General features: G+C 41.8%; 1 protein-coding gene across 2 annotated transcripts in view; it reads right to left on the reverse strand.

Moving 5' to 3' along the window:
• JAKMIP2 (janus kinase and microtubule interacting protein 2) overlaps window positions 1-12387 on the reverse strand; it is a 57725-nt gene extending 45338 nt beyond the window's left edge. For both annotated transcript variants that reach the window (XM_044384217.1, XM_026498968.2), the window contains exon 1: window positions 12259-12387. In XM_044384217.1, the coding sequence (XP_044240152.1) occupies window positions 12259-12387 (129 nt within the window). The remainder of the gene's footprint in view (window positions 1-12258) is intronic.
• Window positions 12388-18848: the final 6461 nt, after the last annotated feature.

The following is an 18848-nucleotide window of genomic DNA, read 5'->3' on the forward strand; positions in this document are numbered from 1 at the left end:
ACAAGTCCCCAGTGACTGTATGCACATTAAAATTAGGACACAGTGCTGTAACGGTTTTCACCTTGGTGGGGAGAAGTTCAAAACAGATCACCTGCAGAGCTTTTTACACTACACATCCCTGGCTAGGTGCAAGCTGATAAATGTGGGTGTCTTAGGACTGTTCAGAGTTCAATATTATGATCAGACTAATAAAATGGTGCCCAAAATGATATTATAAAATATTTCTCCTGTTTTCCCCTTCTTTTTTGGCTGCTCTAACGGGAGAAATGAAGCCCGCTGACACATCCTCAACCTCACCTTTTTTTCCTATGGCAACTTAGTTCTACCCCCAAACATTACGTGTACACACACACCAACCCCAAACATTGCAGTTCATTGGGCCATCTCTCTGTTCAAGGGGTCTGGTGGCTGTTACTTCTGCATACTCCACAGATGTCCCTTTGTGTCCTTCCCTGCCCCACTCAGCAACCTTTCCTGCTCCCCCCACCAACTAACCCTCCAAGTAGTTTAATAAAGTATTCCTTCTAACCCTTAGATGTTTCAGGTATTTTGGTTAAACAAAATCTTCTGTGTTTTGTTTCAATTCTGATGATAATATGGGTCTCCTTATAGGTTAGCCATGGTGCTACCTTAATCTGGTTGCGAGTCCTGGCTCTGATTCAGTAGATCAGGGTGGGGCCCTGGCATGTGTAGCTTGGAGAAGCCTCTTAGCAAATGTTCTTTACTACTGTGCTCTTCCCCCCTCCTCATCTCTGCTGCCTGTCTTTGTTTTTTCTGCCTCTGTCGTGTACCCGTAGAATCTCTCTTTCTCTCTCTCTCTCTCTCTCTCTCTCTCTCTCACACACACACACACACACACACACACACACACACTAAGCTGGGAAAAGGGAAGAATTAGGCAACCCCAGGAGTAATATCCGGTTCAGTGAAATTGGGTCTCTGTCATTTGTAAAATTGGAAGGTTTCATGCAATAACTGTGAAGAGCCTCTCCAGCTGAAAAATGTTAAGGTTCAAACTCCTTATTGAGACTCTTGTAATTATAATATAAAGCGTGTGAGATTTTACTTACCTTAACAGTACCTACCTTTGGCTAGAACAGGATTTTCCAAGTCCACATGGCAATTTATGAGTATTTTATTTTAAAGGCACAGCAATTATTACCACGTTGGTTATTCTAAAAGAACTCAGGGCACAAGGAGACTTGGGAAAATAAATAGCTAGGCATCCTTAAATGACTGTCTTTGATCTTGCCTCCAGCTTAGGCCAGGGTCCCTTCCTGGATGCTTATTATTACATATGCTCCAGAGCCATGCTGTCCAATACGGTGACCACTTGCTACACTGAGCACTTGGAATACCCCAAGTCTGAACTGAAACTTGCCCTAAATGAAAATACACACCAGATTTTGAAGTCTTAGTGTAAGGTAAAGAATGTAAAAACCTCAGCAATAATTTTTACATTGATTACATGTTAAAATTATAATATTTTGGATAAATTAGATTAAATAGAGTATATTGTTAAAACCAGTTATTTCTTTTTTACATTTTATAATTGTGATAACAAGAAATTTAGAAATCATATACATGGCTTGCATTTGTGGATTGTATTGTATTTCTCCTGGACAACTTTGCCCTAGGGTTCTTGGTGTATTAAATGAAACATGCTTTCCCTACACTGATGGTGATATTTCTCTTAGTAAAACCCAGTCCTCTTTTTTTCTTTTTTTAAGATTTATTTATTTATTTGAGAGAGAGCAAGGATGGGGGAGGGGAGGGGCAGAGGAAGAGGGAGAGAGAGTCCCAAGCAGACTCCACACAGAATGTGGAAACCAACCCTGGGCTCAATCGCACCATCCTGAGGTCACTACCTGAGCTGAAACCAAGAGTCAGAAGCTTAACCGACTGCACCACCCATGTGCCCCAGTAAAGCCCAGTTCTTTTTTTTTTTTTTTTTTAATAATGATTTTTTATTATATTATGTTAGTCACCATACAGTACATCCCCGGTTTTCGATGTAAGGCTCGATGATTCATTAGTTGTGTATAACACCCAGTGCACCATGCAATATGTGCCCTCCTTACTACCCATCACCAGTCTATCCCATTCCCCCACCCCCCTCCCCTCTGAGACCCTCAGTTTGTTTCTCATAGTCCATAGTCTCTCATGTTTCACTCCCCCTTCTGATTACCCCCCCTTTCTTTATCCCTTTCTTCCCCTACTGATCATTCTAGTTCTTATGTTCCATAGATGAGAGAAATCATATGATAGTTGTCTTTCTCTGCTTGACTTATTTCACTAAGCATTATCTCCTCCAGTGCCGTCCATGTTGTAGCAAATGTTGAGAACTCGTTCTTTCTGATTGCTGAGTAATATTCCATTGTATATATGGACCACAACTTCTTAATCCAGTCATCTGTTGAAGGGCATCTCGGCTCCTTCCACGATTTAGCTATTGTGGACATTGCTGCTATGAACATTGGGGTGCATATGGCCCTTCTCTTCACTACGTCTGTATCTTTGGGGTAAACACCCAGTAGCGCAATGGCTGGATCATAGGGTAGCTCAATTTTTAACTTTTTAAGGGACCTCCACACTGTTTTCCAGAGTGGCTGTACCAACTTGCATTCCCACCAACAATGTAGGAGGGATCCCCTTTCTCCACATCCTCTCCAACAATTGTTGTTTCTTGCCTTGTCTATTTTTGCCATTCTAACTGGCGTAAGGTGGTATCTCAGTGTGGTTTTGATTTGAATTTCCTTGATGGCTAATGATTTTGAACATTTTTTCATGTGTCTGTTAGCCATTTGTAGGTCTTCATTGGAAAAGTGTCTGTTCATATCTTCTGCCCATTTTTTGATTTGTTTATTTGTTTCTCGTGTATTGAGTTTGAGAAGTTCTTTGTAGATCTTGGATACCAGTCCTTTATCTGTAGTGTCATTTGCAAATATCTTCTCCCATTCCGTGGGCTGCCTCTTAGTTTTTCTGACTGTTTCCTTCCCAGTAAAGCCCAGTTCTGATCCAATTTATGTACTTGCTCAAAAATCACCCAGGTCTCCTTTATGTTGTAGAATAAAACCCCAACACCTCAGCTTTGTCTTTCCCGCTCTCAGAAGATTTGGTTGGACTCCCAGCCCCCATTTCTGTTTCTCACTGTACCTCTCCTCACCTGTCCCACACTGCAGGCACTGGGGATTATGCTTTTCCCTGCACATGCCCTGAATCTCTATACCTATATGCCTACTGTTTCTTTTTCCTGACCTGGCCTTCCCTCAGCTTCCTTTGGGATCCTCTCATCCCTCATAGCCAGCTAGATGTCACCCTCTCCAGTCATACCACCCCTGACCACCAAATGAGGACAAACCTAATTTCTCCTGTCTATGTCTTTTCAAGGCACTTTGCTAAAACCTCCTTACTGCTCCTTTCCATATTTTTCTTTATGCTATGGTTTTTTGCGTGCTTGTCTGTCTTCACCACCTCTTCTCCTGCTTGCACTCCACAATGCAAACTGCCAATGAGCCTTGTTCATCTTTGTCTACTCAGTGGTGGCCAGTACAACACATGATAAGGAGCCTGAGAGTGTGTGTGCAATTAAAGAAGGTATGCCAGTATGTTTCCCTAGCTAACCCGCTAACCAAAGGCAAGAATAATATATCCTGTCACATAGTTCAGAGAACACAGACTTGCAGGGTTTCCTGGAGCAGCCCCTTTCCTAGAGCATCCATCCCTTCCCAGTGTACACCCCTCACGTATAAGAATGCCCAGCCTTTACTTGATATTTCTCTCAGTGCTTTGGTAAGGACAACATAAATCTTACTCCCCAGTTTTCTAGAATAAACTCAAGTGAGTATCTTCTACCACGGGTGGACAAACCACAGCCCATGGAACAAATAATTTTCTCCCATTTTTGTGAATAAAGTTTTATTGGAACACAGCCATGCTCTTCTATTTACATACTGCCTACAGCTGCTTTTATGCAACAATGGAGTTAAGTAGTCTCAGAGAGACTGGCCCACAAAGCCAAAAATATGTACTATTTTGCCCTCTACAGAGAAAGTCTGCTGATTTCTCTTCTAATAATACAGTTTTTGTGGGGAAAAAAAAAAAAAGGCCTTATTTTTCACTGATTTAGGAACTCTGATAATTTACCTTGCATCTGGGACCTTGGGAAAGTTAACTTCAGCTCAAGTGACAGGAAATTAGTCAATTTCAGCAGGATGTATTTACATTAGGCATTTGCAACACTATCATGACTACAGGGCTGTCAGGTAGCAACTTCCTAAGGAGAATTTCATCAGTTCTTCTGAGAACAATAAAAAACTGTGGTAAAAATGGACAAATGATAAGGAATTCTGGGTTTGCATTTTGATTTCACAGTCTGCTATATTTAAGAAAGTTGCTTTATCCTTCTGAGGATCTTTGATTATGCTTAAAAACTACCCATAATAGGATTATTCTTAGGGTTAAATTAGCTAATGAATGGGAAAGTACCTTGAGCTATAAAGTACTATGAAACGCAAGGTAATATTATTTCTGGATATAAGAGGAGATATTCATGACCTAAAATTATTTATGTCAAATTCTTGACAGGTGCATTAGATTGCTTCACTTTGTGATGCTGTCATTTCTCTCAAATTATAAACACTGATCTTTTGTGTGTAGACTGGAGACGAATGAAAAAGAAAAAAATGAAAATACAGGAATATATGGAAAATATATTCCAGTCTGAAGATAAAAACAAATACAAACAAACACTGGTCTTCTTGTACATCACTTAAAGGAATCCACAGAAACCAAAGAAAATTCAAAGGCATTGATTGATTACATTTGGCATTTTTCAAGTCTGCTTATTTTGGTTGCCATGGAAACTGGCATTTTTGCAGGATTTCTAGGTATGACTTGTTTTTTAAGCTTGGGAGAAGTGTTTCCCTATGAAGGAGACACAAAGGATGTGACTGACATTTGGGAAGGAAAAAAGCCAATTAAAATTTCTGTAGTAAAATCATTTTCTGAAAATTATTTGCAGATCAGATTGTACCAGCAAGAAAATAGAATTTACTATCTTAATGTAAATTGTACACAAAAAGAGAAAGAACTGCTCCTAACAATGAAAAATATAAAGATAATACTTGAAATGGAAAAAAATATTTTGTAGAAGAAGGAATCAATTTTGATATGGATCACATAATAGCATTTATTGAGGGCTTACCGTGTGAGTTACACAGCTTTCTAAAGGCTTCACACACATCACTGCATTTAACCTTGGCAGCTCTGTGATGTAGGTAGTATCTGTGTCATCCGAATGTCAGATGAGAAAGGTGAGGATGAGTCTCTGTACAAGCACGGTGTGAAGAAGGCTGCTTAGCACCCAGTGTGGGCCCAGAGCTGGGTCTGGGTCACATCCCACAAATCCCTGTGCACTTTTTAAAAAACAAATTTATTATTTATTTTATTTTTATCTATTTTTCATTTATTGGGAGAGCGAGAGAGAAAGAGAGAGTGTACCAGCTGGGGGAGGGGCAGAAGGAGAGGGAGAAGCAGACTCCTTGATGAACATGGAGCCCGACTCAGGGCTCTTGAAGGGCTCGATCTCACCACTCTGAAATCATGACCTGAGCCAAAACCAAGAGTCAGGTTCAACCAACTGAGCCAACCAGGCTCCACCTCCTGTTCATTTTGAAACCTCTGGCAAGCTGTTCACCTCGCTCAGTCTCCATTTTCTTATGGTCAGCTGGGATTGGGGGGTCTCATTCTCATATGGTCAGGGTGAGGGCTAACTTAGATAATGTACCAAAAGTCCTTCAGAAAGGCTGGAACACCTAGGAGATTAATAATTATTAATACATCATTAAATAGTATAGTATTAATTTTGATGAATATTGATAAATACTGTTGATGGCACATTGATATTATTATACAATGCAATGCTATATTAATATCAATGACATAAATATAAGAACCCATATTATCGGGATAAGACTAACGTGACTATCACTATATTATTAAGACCATAATAACTATTTTCCTAACAGAAACCTTGAAAACAAAGGTAAAACTGGGTCTCCTGGGGATATCTTGAGTTCCCTGGCACTGGTGGCATCTAATGTTAACTTGGAAGAAACTCAGATTATATGTGTGTAGGAGTGGGGTGTGGGGTAGGATAGGGTAAGGGGATAAGCACTGAACAGGGCTTTGAAAGATACAGATCCCAAACCCCTTCTTCCCTGAATGTCTTATGGAAGAAAAAAATCACTAGGAAAATTTAATCCTACTGGGGAGAGATTACACTGTGTCAGAAGAAGGAACATTCATGACTACTAACCTAACTGGCCTCACATCGTATTTTCCTTTCTAGCCTGGCCTTTGAAAGCCACTGTAAATTCTGCCAAGATAAAGACGGTGATGTTTGAGCTTTAATATGATCTTAGAAATCTAGGATGAAAAACTGGATGGCCTTGTCTAAGGTGAGGAAGTGGAGAGGTTATCTAGGCAAGACAAGCTAACATAAGCTTTGGTGCGGATTATCTGCACTGCGTGTTCCGGGAGAGCTAAACTCACAGTAGGGAGGCAGGGAGTCTAATGGGCACTAAGTAACTCGCAATTAGGAGACATGAAGCTGCCACTATATGAAGGTTGTTTGTACAGGAAATTTTATACAACCTGCGGAGGTACAAAGGCTTCTATTTTTTCATTTCTTACTTTTAGACACAATGCTTCCTGAAAACAAAACTAAAGGTGCATAAAGCAAGAAATACTGCATCCCCAAATTGGGGCACTGAACATGGAGGCTCTGGAGCAGTCACTTGAGGACAAGGGTTGGCTGATTTTCTGGGAGTTCTAGAGGCAGCAAGATACTCAGCATTACCCAGGTCATTTGGGAATTCCCATTTTGGCTCCTCTACTTGCTGTGTCATTGGGAGCACATCAGTTAAACGGTTAGAACTCATTTTCTTTCTTAGTGAAATTGGGATAGTAATCACACCTTGCCTTCCTCCTAGGCTAGCTGGGACTGAAAGTGCTCTGCAGTCTGAGGGCTGTTCTAGGAGGACAAACTCCTGTCTAGAACCGACTCCTCCAGACCCAGCAACCCAGGCCTGCTGCTTTGCTGCCCCAGTCTGGAGCCCTGTTGTCTGCTCCTTGGCCTCCAAGCCCTCTGTCACTGTGCCTGCGGGATTCACTGAAGCTGCAGGCTGCCTATGAGGGAAAGTAGGAAGCCCTAGGGAATCGGTGGGTGGATTCCACATCTCATAGCAATCCCTAGTGACCTCACACCCCTGAGCAGCAGATTACGGTCTCACGCAGTTCACAGGAGAGACAAACAGGAAAACACCAAAGCCTAATGGCTCAGAGCGCCGGTCCAAATAAAAAGACAGACCTGGGTGGAAATCCTTTCCTTTCCCAAGCCCGGGGTTTTCCATCTAAATAAATACTGTAACTGTATTTATGCCATGGTGTTGGTGGGAAAGTTTTTAAATGGGAACATGAAAATATATTCCACAAGTAGTATCGAGCATCTGAGCATGCCAAGTAGCATTGAAAGCGCAGGATATGCCTTCCTTAGGGGATCCCTTACGAAGACATGGTCTCTTATGGATAAGAAGCTTACATTTTACTGGGGGACAGGCAAGGTGTGGTTAGGCAGTGGGCAATACCCAAGCAGATGAACAAAATCACTTCAGGCAGGATAGCGTTCTATGACGACGATAGAGCAGGGCAAAGTGGTACAGCAAATGGATGTTGGGGAAGAGCATTACCTAGACCAGGTGGTCAGCATGGGGCTGACACCTGGGGGTCCTGAGAGCTATTTCAGTGCAGGAAGAGCTAGAGCACACAGCTGCCTTCCCTGACCAATCCTTATGATTTTGGAAGGACCGTAGCACCTCTATGCTGCCCACAATCCACTCATTTTATAGATGGGAAAATGCAGGCTCAGAAATGACAAGGACACATGGCACAGAGGCCTCACTGTGTGTTCTCTCCTCTCCACCTCATGGTTCCATCTTCTTGGGCATTGTGCTTGGAGTTCAGTCAGAATGACCTACTTACCTGATTATTCCTATCAGTGCTTGGCAAGTCTTTTAGATAAATTTCTATTCACTACATGTTGATTATGTCTAGTCTTTTTGTTTCATTTCCCTGCAGTGGAAATGCAGAAGTCTATGAGAGAAGGATTCAGGTATGTTCCTACGCCCACCCCCAATACTTTGTTTCTTCATTTGAAATTTGCTTAATAGTGGAGAGTAAACTTCTGACATTCTATCTTCCTTTGCCTAAGGCTTCCAGTGGTTTTTAAGACCTTCACTTTTTTTAAGAGCCTAGGTAGTGTAAGACATGGAAACAACCTGAGTCCATCAGTGGATGAATGGATAAAGAAAAAGGGTACATATTACATACATATACATGTTATATAATATGTATACACACATACACAATGGAATATCATTAAGCCATTAAAAAGAAGGAAATCCTGCCATTAGCAACAACACAGATGGACCTTGAGAGTATTTTGCTAAGTGAAATAAGTCAGGGACAGAAAAACAAATACCGTGTGATTTCACTTATATGTGGAATCTAAAAAACTTGAACCCACAAATACAGAGAAGAGATGGGTGGTTGTCAGAGGCAGAGGCAGGGGGGCTGGGGGTAGGAGAAATGGGTGAAGGGGGTCAAAAGGGACAAACCCTAAGTTATAAGATGAATAAGTCCTGGGGATGTAATGTACAGCATGGTGATTATAGTTAACAATACTGTACTGTGTTTTTGAAAGTTGTAAAGAGAGATCTTACAAGTTCTTATCACATGAAAAAAAATTTATAACTGTGAGATGATGGATGTTGAGTAAACTTATTGCTGTAATCATTTTAATATATATATATATCAAATCATTACATTGTACACCTAAAATGAATATTATATATCAATTGTATCTCAATAAAACTAAGAAAATATATCAAAAAAGAAAACAAGAACATAGGCTCTGGAAGAGAGGGAAAGGAAGTTGAAGAACTAGCTCTGCCACCTCCTAACATGTGACTCTGGGTGAATTACTTTACTTCACTGAATCTCAGTTTCCTCATCTGTAAAATGGGGATAACAATGCCCACCTATAATTAAATCATAATACTATTTTAAAAAGATTTTATTTATTTATTTGAGAAACAGAGAGCATGAGTGGGAGAAGGGGCAAAGGGGGAGGGATAGGGACAAGCAGTCTCTGCTGTGAGCACATACCCCACCATGGGGCTTGATCCCAGGACCATGAGATCAGGACCTGAGCCGAAACCAAGAACTGGACGCTTAACCGATTGAGCCACCCAGGGGCCCCTTGAATCGTAATACTTAACATGCCTGACACAAACCGCTCACGACCAGCACACACACATACATCTGCATGAAGCAGACACTGCTATTCTCCCATTTGATAGAAGAGGAAAGGAAAACACTGAAGGATTGTTATAACCTGCTCAGGGTCACTCAGGTGCTATGTGAAAGAGGTACGATTATGTCAGGATGAAATGTGCTTATTACAGCGTGTGACAGATTGTAAACATTCAATAAAATATAGCTATTTATATAATCAGTTTAAAGCATTTATGACTCTGCTCTGTCTGCAGTGTTTTCTGTAAATGTCAAGGGGTAATGCATCTTTCTGGAAAAATGACTGATGCTCCACCGCTTCAAAGGTTTCCACTCTTTAGCCCATTTCCCAATAGCTGAATTGTCATTTTATCATCATAGCCTAGGAGCCAAACTGAGAATATGAATATGAATTCACATCTTGGCATTGTTTATATTCTCTCTCTTAAAGCCTGGGCCTTTGGAAACAATCATATTTATTTTAATAAAATTGCTTTATGACTTGCTTGCCCTCTAAATTCCCTTTGCTCTTTGAGGAAGGCTGGTGACAGGCACTGGGGTTTTGTTTTAGTCCCTGTGCTGGGATTGTAATTAACTGCCATGGAAAGGGAGACACAGGGCAGCCAGCAGAGAGAAGGTTACGGACAGTGCTTTTATGCACGAGGCTGACTTTCAGGCTCTTGTCAGAGGAAGGGGGAGATTACACTTGACCTGCCGGCTTAGAGACCAGGCCGTAGATAAACAGGTAGCCCTGTCCACGCTCAAGAGTTACCCCTTTTAAAAGGCTTGAATGTGTAGAAAATTGACAGTGGTAGGGTCTGCAAGACCTTTGCCTTTCTGAAACCTCATGAGTTTGCTCTCTGTAAATCAGCGTCAGTTTACAGTTACCCGTCTCTAGACGGACGGGCTTCTCCCTACGAATGTAGTTTGTCATCCTGTCGTTACCACAATTAAAGGAGTCTGTCTCCCTTGAAATGTTACGTTGCCCCAGGGAAAGTTAAAACCAATGAAATGTTCTTAGACTGTCAGACCTGGAAGGAATCTTAAGAGTGTTGTGTTTGCCAACACGAAGGCAGAGACCCACCTCCGTGGGGACTGCCTGGACCGTCTGCTAGAATGCCAAGTCCCGGCCCTCACTACGCCTGCTTTATCAAAACCCACGGATTGTGGCCCAAAGGTCTCAATTTTTAATAAGTTCCCCCAGTTCATTCTAATGCACAGTGATGCTTGAGAGATACAGATATGGAGAAACAGATTCAGTCAAATGAATTACAGATCAAGAGACTGAGACACTTATATGTGTCCCTGAGGAGGAATAAACACAATGCCCTGGTCTTCTGACTCTCAAATGTTTTTTTGTTTTGTTCTGTTTGTTTGTTTTTATGATATCATTTTCCTTTTAGCTTCATGGGAAAAGACTTCCTCCACAAATTTTACACTGGGGTCTGGTTATCCAAGGTTTGTAAGGCTTAGCTGAGACAGGAGGCAAGGGGCTCTGGCAGATCCAAGCTTTATTATTGCTGAACCCAGGAGAAATAAGATTGTTGAGAAAATAAATGATTAAAATTTAATAGTAATGTCAAGGAAGAAGAGATAGATAAAAAAAAAAAAAGAATAAGGATATTGGTTTTTGATCAACAGCTTGATCAGGAATATTTATTTTTGTTACTATACAAAGAGTTATCTAAATAGGGCAACTTTGTGCTGACACGGCTGTCTCTGGTTTGCAGGGAGCAAAAATGTCTTATATGTGTCAGATACTTGAAAATGCTTTCCTATCCATGACCCTTTTTGATATTCACATCACTCTAGAGAGAGAAGTGTTAGCATATCCAACGACGGGATGAGATTCAGAGAAGTAAAGAGACTTCCCTAAGTCTAGTTAGTAACTGACTCACATGCAGAGCGTATTAGAAAATACTCCTACGAATAACTGTTTAGGAGTTTACCATGTGCCAAGAATCTCTCTGATAGGAATTTTCTCATTCAATCATCATAACTGCTTTATATACTTGTCTAATTTGACCCTCATCACAGCTGTATGAGATAGTAATGTGTTACTAATAAAGAAGCTAAGGTATAAGGAAATGAATCACCTTTCATTCGTTCCTCTACTCATTCAACAAACCCATGCTAAGCCTCTCAGTTATAGACATTTATTTAAGCTCTAGGGATCCAGAGGTCAGGTAAGACTCTGCTTTCGTGGAGATGACACTGGATGTAGAAATAAGCACTAAACAAGGAAATGGATAAATATATAAATCGCTATGAATCAAAACAGACCACGGGAGTAACTGGACATGGCAAGTGTTGAGTCTCGGACACTGCGGCAGATGAAAGGTACTGGAGATGACACCTGAACAGGTACACAGCTGCCTGGGGGAAGAGGGCCAAAGGCTCTAAATGTGATCAGCGTATCTCTTGATCCAGCAAAGAGGACGGAACAGAGTCAATGGGGGAGAAAGCAGTGGGAGATGAGTCAAAGAGAGGAGGAAGAAACATCCTGTCGTGGTAGGGAAAATCTTTTGACTTTGAGAAATGTAGGAAACCACAAAAGGGTTTGCTCTGTACCAAAGCGGGGAGATCCCATAGAGGACAGAGTGGAACTTGCCAGGGTCATACAACTGGTGGGAGCAGTGAGGGTGCAGGTCGTTTCAATGTTTAGATCTGGCTTCCTGAACCAGGCTTCCTGAGGAGGCAGATATCAGTTTCACGAGCCTGTTATCCTCACCTTCCACAAATCCTGTGCTCAAGTCCCTCCTGCCACACACAAGAGAATCTCCATAAGGACGGGGATTAGTGCTCTCCCCGGCAACTGACAGAGAGAAGCCATTGGGGTGGGCCAGCAGGCAGAGCTAGGCCAGAGCCATTCTCAAGGCTGTGGCCCTAGGTGGCCTCACTCACCTTGGACTTCTCTTGATGTAGCTCTATCTGGATGTCTGTGAGCTTGGTCCTGAGGTCTTCATTGGCAGCTTGAAGGGCAACGATGAGCGCTTCGGGCTTCTCGCCCTTATTTCGCCCTTTCTTGGACATTGTTCCTTTCTAAAGGGAGTCTTGTTTTTTAATGCCTTTCAAACAGGTGCTGCCATGTTACTGCTTCTTATCGTGGGTGCGATGTTTCAGCATCTACTGTGTGGTGCTCCTTGGTAAGGTCTCCTCAGGTGCTGCCCTGGAAGCCCTGGGGAGAGGCAGAGATGGCGATTACTGCTGTGGCAGAGACCTGGGCTAAGGGCCAGGGAGGGTCTCTCAGCCTGAGCTACCTGTATGAGCCTGCTCCTGAGGGCTCCTGCCCCCAGATACTCTCATCTACTTTGCACATGAATTTAGAGCCATCTTTTGAAAGACGTGGTCTGGTCCTGTCAATGCCCTGTTCAAAATCCTCCAAAGTATCTGAACATATTTTTCACATCTTGGAGTGCTTTTTATGTCTAAACCTGCCCATTCCCCTAGCTTCTCTCCTCCATCTCACTCACTCACTCTTCAGCCCTAAGAAATCCCCTTTATGGGGTGCCTGGGGTGGCTCAGTCAGTTAAACGTGTGACTCTTGATTTGCACTCAGGTTATGATCTCAGAGTGTGAGACTGAGCCCCACCCCCTCACCCCCTCATCGGGCTCCTAGCTGGGTGTGGAGTCAGTTTAAGACTCTACTTCTCCGTCTTCCTCTGCTCCCCTCCCCTCCTTCAGCTCTCTCTCTCTTTAAAAAAAAAAAAAAAAAAAGCCCCCCCCTTTCTTTTCTTAAGTAGGCTCCATGCCCAGTGCGGAGCCCAATGTGGGACTTGAACTTACAACCCTGAGATCAAGACCAGAGCTGAGATCAGGAGTCGGTGGCTTAACTGATTGAGCCACCCAGGCAGCCCAAAAATACCCTTAAATTTTCTGATTCTTGCTCTCTTCCCATAAAGACTTTGCCTACCCTGTTCATTTCTCTCCATGCTCCGTCCAGCCTCCTCACAAGTCCACCCTTATGTCCTCCTCCTCACAGCCTCACACACCACAGTTTAGTTTGGCTAACTTTTATGACTCCTTCAGGTCTCAGCTTCCATATCAGTTCCTCTTGGGAGCACCTCTAGATTATTGCATGCCCTCATTATTTAATGGTGGTCACAACTCCATGAATCTGTAAACTCTGTGAGGGCAGGAATGCGTTATTCCTATTTACAACTTGCTTCTCAGAATCCATCATAAGACCTGGGACGTACCAGGTACTTAATTTCACTTAGGTGAAAGGAAGTCAACTATGTCATGGCTTCATGTCGCCCCATAGAGACACCACGGTTTAAGAAAATCCCATATATAAAGACCTAGAATCATACAATGGATAAACTATGAGAAGGGGAAATTAACTATACTGGGTTAATTGGGTGACTCATTTATTCATTCAGACAATATTGTTAGAGTTCCTTCTTTATGCTATGGTAGGTACATTATGTTGAAATTGAAAATAAGAGTCCCAAGACATAAAAACAATAAAACCTTTATCTCTATCTATTTATCTATCTAACTTCATCATTATCATCGTCATCACCGTCACCTATCTGATAACTGCCTTTAAAAAAATAAACACTAGTTTTTTCAGAAGTATAGACAAGGACTCCTCCCTCCAATGAGGTGACTGACGAATCTCCTTGAAGAAGGCGGCACTGCCTGGAACTTGAGGAGCAGGATGTTAACAGATGTAGAAACAGACGAGGCATCCTGAGTGAATGAAATGGCAGGTGCTGAGATACAGGGGGAAAAAAAAAGCACAGCAAGTATTTTGTGAGGAAAAGGGGGGCCTGATCGATTAACCCAGAGTATGGCTGATGGGCACTAATGGTGGAGAGGTTGCCTGGAAATGACAGATTGCGGAGGACCTGGAATGCCAACCTTAAGATTTTGGAATTTTCTTTTCAGTAAGCAATTGGTAAGCTGCTAAAGTTCTTGGCAGGTGGATACCCTAACAGGGAAATGTTCTGGTGTGGTTATTCTGGTGGCAGAGTGGGGAGAAACTGGGGGCTGGGAGACTGGATAGAAGGCAACTGAACTTGCTAAGGTGAAAGATGATGCAGCCCTAAACAGAACAGTACCAACAAGAGAGAAAAAAAGAGGGATGTGTCTTGATTTACAAATTCTTAAACGCTTCACAGGAACAAGGAGATCAGGAAAATATGGATACTAAATTGTTAAAGTCAATGGGAAAAACATGACGAGATACTAGAGAAAGTTTCTCACACAACCTTTCAGAAAATTGGGTATTGTGTACATGGAGGTGCTTCGGTCCAAAACTAAGGGGAATTCCTACTGGTCACCCATATGTTAAAGCAGCTGCTGTTCTCTCAAGCCCCCTGGTATTCAGCCTGGAGGACCATGCTGGGATCCTGGGCTTTCTGCCATCCCCACATGAGCACTGGGACAATGCCCTTTTCAGTGTGACCCTAGGGAAAGGGATAGGAAGAGGTTAGGAGGTCGAGGGGACCAGTCTGTCTCCAGAAGTCATGGAACTGTCCACCATATTCTACCCTAAGCTGGATGTTGGAATCATTCTTCACGCTTATTTTGCAAATGTTGCCAAATCACTGAAGTGTACAGCTGGAAGATGTCAAAGGGGCTACCATTTTTTACTTTTAGAACTGAAATAAATTAACAAGAATTTATTGGATTTTTATAATAAATACCGCTAGGCACAAAGATAAATGAGACAGTGTTTAATTTCAATCAGGTGCTAGGGGGAGTGAACTCACATGTTTTTGTTTAACAAGTTTCTCTTCCTCTAGCTGATCCTCTTGCTGGTCCCCTGGGTTCCCCAAAGTTATCTACACTGGGCCCACCTATAGGGTTATGACTCCTCATTTTATATCCACAGCCCCGACCATTCCCCACACCCCGACTCACATATTCAACATCTTACTTACCAAATCTATTTGGATATCTGACCAGTGTATCAAACTTAACTAACATGAATGTCTTATTACTAGTCCCTCACAGCCTCATTCTCTCCAAGCCTTCCCATATCAATAAATGCACCACCATGGGCCCAGTTGTTTCAGATCTAAGCTTAGAAGCCCTCCTTTATTCTTGTATCCATCATTCGTCTTCTCTAGTCCACCAGGAATCCTGTTTGTTTTTCCTATAAAATATAATTCCCTTTGGTCAACTTCGCTCAACCCCCTACGGTGCTCTCAGAACATGGAGAAAGGAGGAATCTGAGAAAAACTTAAGTCACTTCATAGTCTTATGGTCTTCCTGGATGAAGAAAGGGCTTTTCTGATTAGAGATACAGGAACGGCAGAGAAAGAGCTTGAGAAGTACTGGGAGTCACAAATTTGCCAGATGCATTTAGAGAAGGTTGTGAACAGGGAGAAGACAAACTGGTTTAGATTGTACAGGTTCCTGCAAGACCGATGGTTAGATTTCATTGACAATTATTAGATTTCATTATGTAGAAACAAAGCATTTGAATATAAGTGTGATAATAAGAACTCAGAGTGACCAACCACTTTGAGCTCGACATTGGACTAAGCACTTCACATACTGCTCTCATTTCAACCTCCCTAAAAATAGGGGGAAACGATTCACAGAAAGATGAAGTAACTTGCCTAAAATGACAGAGCCATCATAGATGGTGAGGCCTTCATGCAAGCCTGGTATCCAGGCTGTGATGCCCTGGGTTGCGCTGCCTCATGTTTGCATTTTAGAGAGGTAGCTTAGACATTGTGATGGATGGTGAGTTTCCAGGGAGGGTCACATAGGAAGCAGGAAATCATGCTGCTTCACTGGTCCAGGTGAGTAGAATACAGCTCTGACCCTACCCATGGCCATGCAGATGAAAAAGGACGTGGCAACTCTGACACATGAGATTTTGATGGAATCATGTCTCCTTTTAAACATTAATACTGGCTTGAACATTCTTCTCTGCTATGGCAAATAATGAGTACCAGCCTTCTGGTATTGCTTGCAGCAAAAATGTGCACTGCCATAGTCATATTCTACATTTTAATCTATAATCCTTTCCCAAAAAATATAATACTATGTGCCCACTTCATGTATTTTTTTCTCTGGGAATTATATTTAACTTAGTCCTATAAGAGCTAGGGAAAAGAAAAGGGTTAAAAAACTAGAAACACGTTCAAGTCAGAAAAAAGCATCACAGAAAGTTACTGATAGAGTCAGCTTATGGAAACTGTAAGGTGAGCATCCTTTCATAAGGATGATTCTGTACATCCTCCCGGTGAAGGGGAACTTTGTGAAGTCTTTTCCGGTTGTGATGGGTGTCTGGCAATCTCATGATTCTCGTGTAATTTTGCTACAGCGCTTCTGTCACCCTGTGCTGCCTTCCCCCCCTCCACTTTTTGGACACCCTTACTGAGATATAATTCACATATAAAATTTATCCTTTATAAGTGTATTAATTCAGTGGTGTTAGCATATTCTCAAAATTGAGCAATCATCACCACAATGAATTTCAGAGCTTTTTATCACCCCAAAAAGAAACCCTATACCTGTTAGCAGTTATTCCCTATTCCTCACCAAACTCTCCCAGCCCTAGGCAATCACTAATCTATTTTTTGTCTCTATGGACTTGCCTATCCTGAACATTTTCTATAAATTTGAATCATACAATATGTGACTGGCTTCTTCCACTGTAGCATAATATTGTCAAGGGTCATTCATATTATAGCATATACAGATATTGCATTTCTTTTCACTGTGGAATAATATTCCATTGTATGGTTAAAACTGCATTTCATTTATCCAGCCATCAGCTGAAGGACACCTGAGCTGCCTCTGCTTTAAGTGGCTTGAGGTGAGCCTTCCAAAGAGGCTGCCAGCCAGACCAAAGACCTCTATGCAAGCAAAAAGTCTCACTGTGCATTCATGAACCTGACACAGCTAAAAAAAATTTTTTTTTTTTTTTTTTTTTTTTTTTTTGAGAAAGGCATGACTATATCACTGCAAGCAGGTGGAATGTTTCTGGACCACCCTAGAAGCCTGTGTCAATGACAATGTCTGCCACAGCAGATGATCTAGATCCAGGAGAAATAGAAGCCTTGTTCAACTAAGAGCCAATCCTCTTAAAGATATTAGATAATTAAAAGATAACCTCTTAGGAATCCTTGTATTTTAAAACTGGATCATTGTCTGAGAGTAAACCTTAATGTAGAAGTGGATTATCAATGGAAGAATTACAGTCATCATTCATTCATTCACTCATTCATTCAAACAGACATTTAGAAGAAATATGATGTAGTATTTGAGAGCAGAGCTTACCAAATCTTTGGTCTGGTTGTGCAAAAATCTCCTGGAAAGTTTTAGCGACTCTAGAGCTCCATCTCTTTAGATTTTGATGTAGTAGTTGCCAGGTGATTCTGATGCCAGAACATTTTTGAGAATTTCTGGTTAGGAGTATGGGCTATGGGTCAGACAGACTTCAGTTTAAGTCCCACCTCTGTGTTTAGTAGATGTGGATCATGGATAAATTGCTTAGTTCTCTAGGCCTCAGTATTCCTCATCTCTGAAATGGGGATGAGGGAAGGGGGATACATAGAACTATGGCATTGGACTATTTGACAATTTAATGAAAAAATGTAAGTGAGAGTCTCATACAGTTCATGACATATGACAGTTACCACTTATTGAGTGCTCTCCATTTCTACTATTGGCTAAGGTGGTAGAAACAAAATAGCCTGTAAGTGCTGTCCTCAAGATGCTTAAATTGAGTAAGAATGATGGAAGATATGCAAAAAGTAATAATTCAAGAGCCATACTTATGGAAGGCCTCAAATATGAACAAAGCTATTCTTATTCTTGGTTCTCTATAGATTCATTTAGGCATTGACACAAAACCTGAGAGAGGGAAACCACACAATTCTTTGTCAGAAGTATAGCCACATATTTGATTAAGAATGTGGCCACTATTTATTGAGCACCGTTCTCAGCTTTTCATAGATGTTCAAAAATCGAAGCATCATTCCTGCCCTCCAGTGGCTTCCGGCCTATAAAAGGAGACAGGTGTGTATGAAGAGAAAACAAATTCTAGAAAGCTGAGGATGATATAGTTGGTAAATGTGGGGGCAGTGCCTTAGTTTGGACTAAGGAAGACAAAGACCTGTTAGAGAAGGTGTCATGTGAGCTAAGCCTGAATGAGGCTGTGTACCTCACTGGGTCCTTTGTGTCAGGCGCTGTGCTATGGCACACGAACATTAGGTACGTTAACTCACTGAACTGTTGCAGTGCACCCTTTCAGATGTTTACTCTTACTATTTCTTAGATAAGGAATTGAGGATCAGAGAGGTTAATGAACTTGACAAAAATTACACAGCTAAGAAACGGCAGAGCTGTAACTCAATACACATCTGTCAGTCTCCAAAGCTGCTGCTGCTGCTTTTTTTTTTTCTTTTTTTGAGAGACAGAGAGAGAGAGAGAGAGAACACACACATGCACAGATGTGGGGGAAGGGGGGGGAGGGAGAGGGAGAAAGAGAATCCCAAGCAGGCTCCATGCCCAGCATGAGCCAA

The sequence above is a fragment of the Ursus arctos genome, unplaced genomic scaffold (assembly GCF_023065955.2).
Source record: "Ursus arctos isolate Adak ecotype North America unplaced genomic scaffold, UrsArc2.0 scaffold_5, whole genome shotgun sequence".
In the NCBI taxonomy this organism is placed as follows: Eukaryota; Metazoa; Chordata; class Mammalia; order Carnivora; family Ursidae; genus Ursus; species Ursus arctos.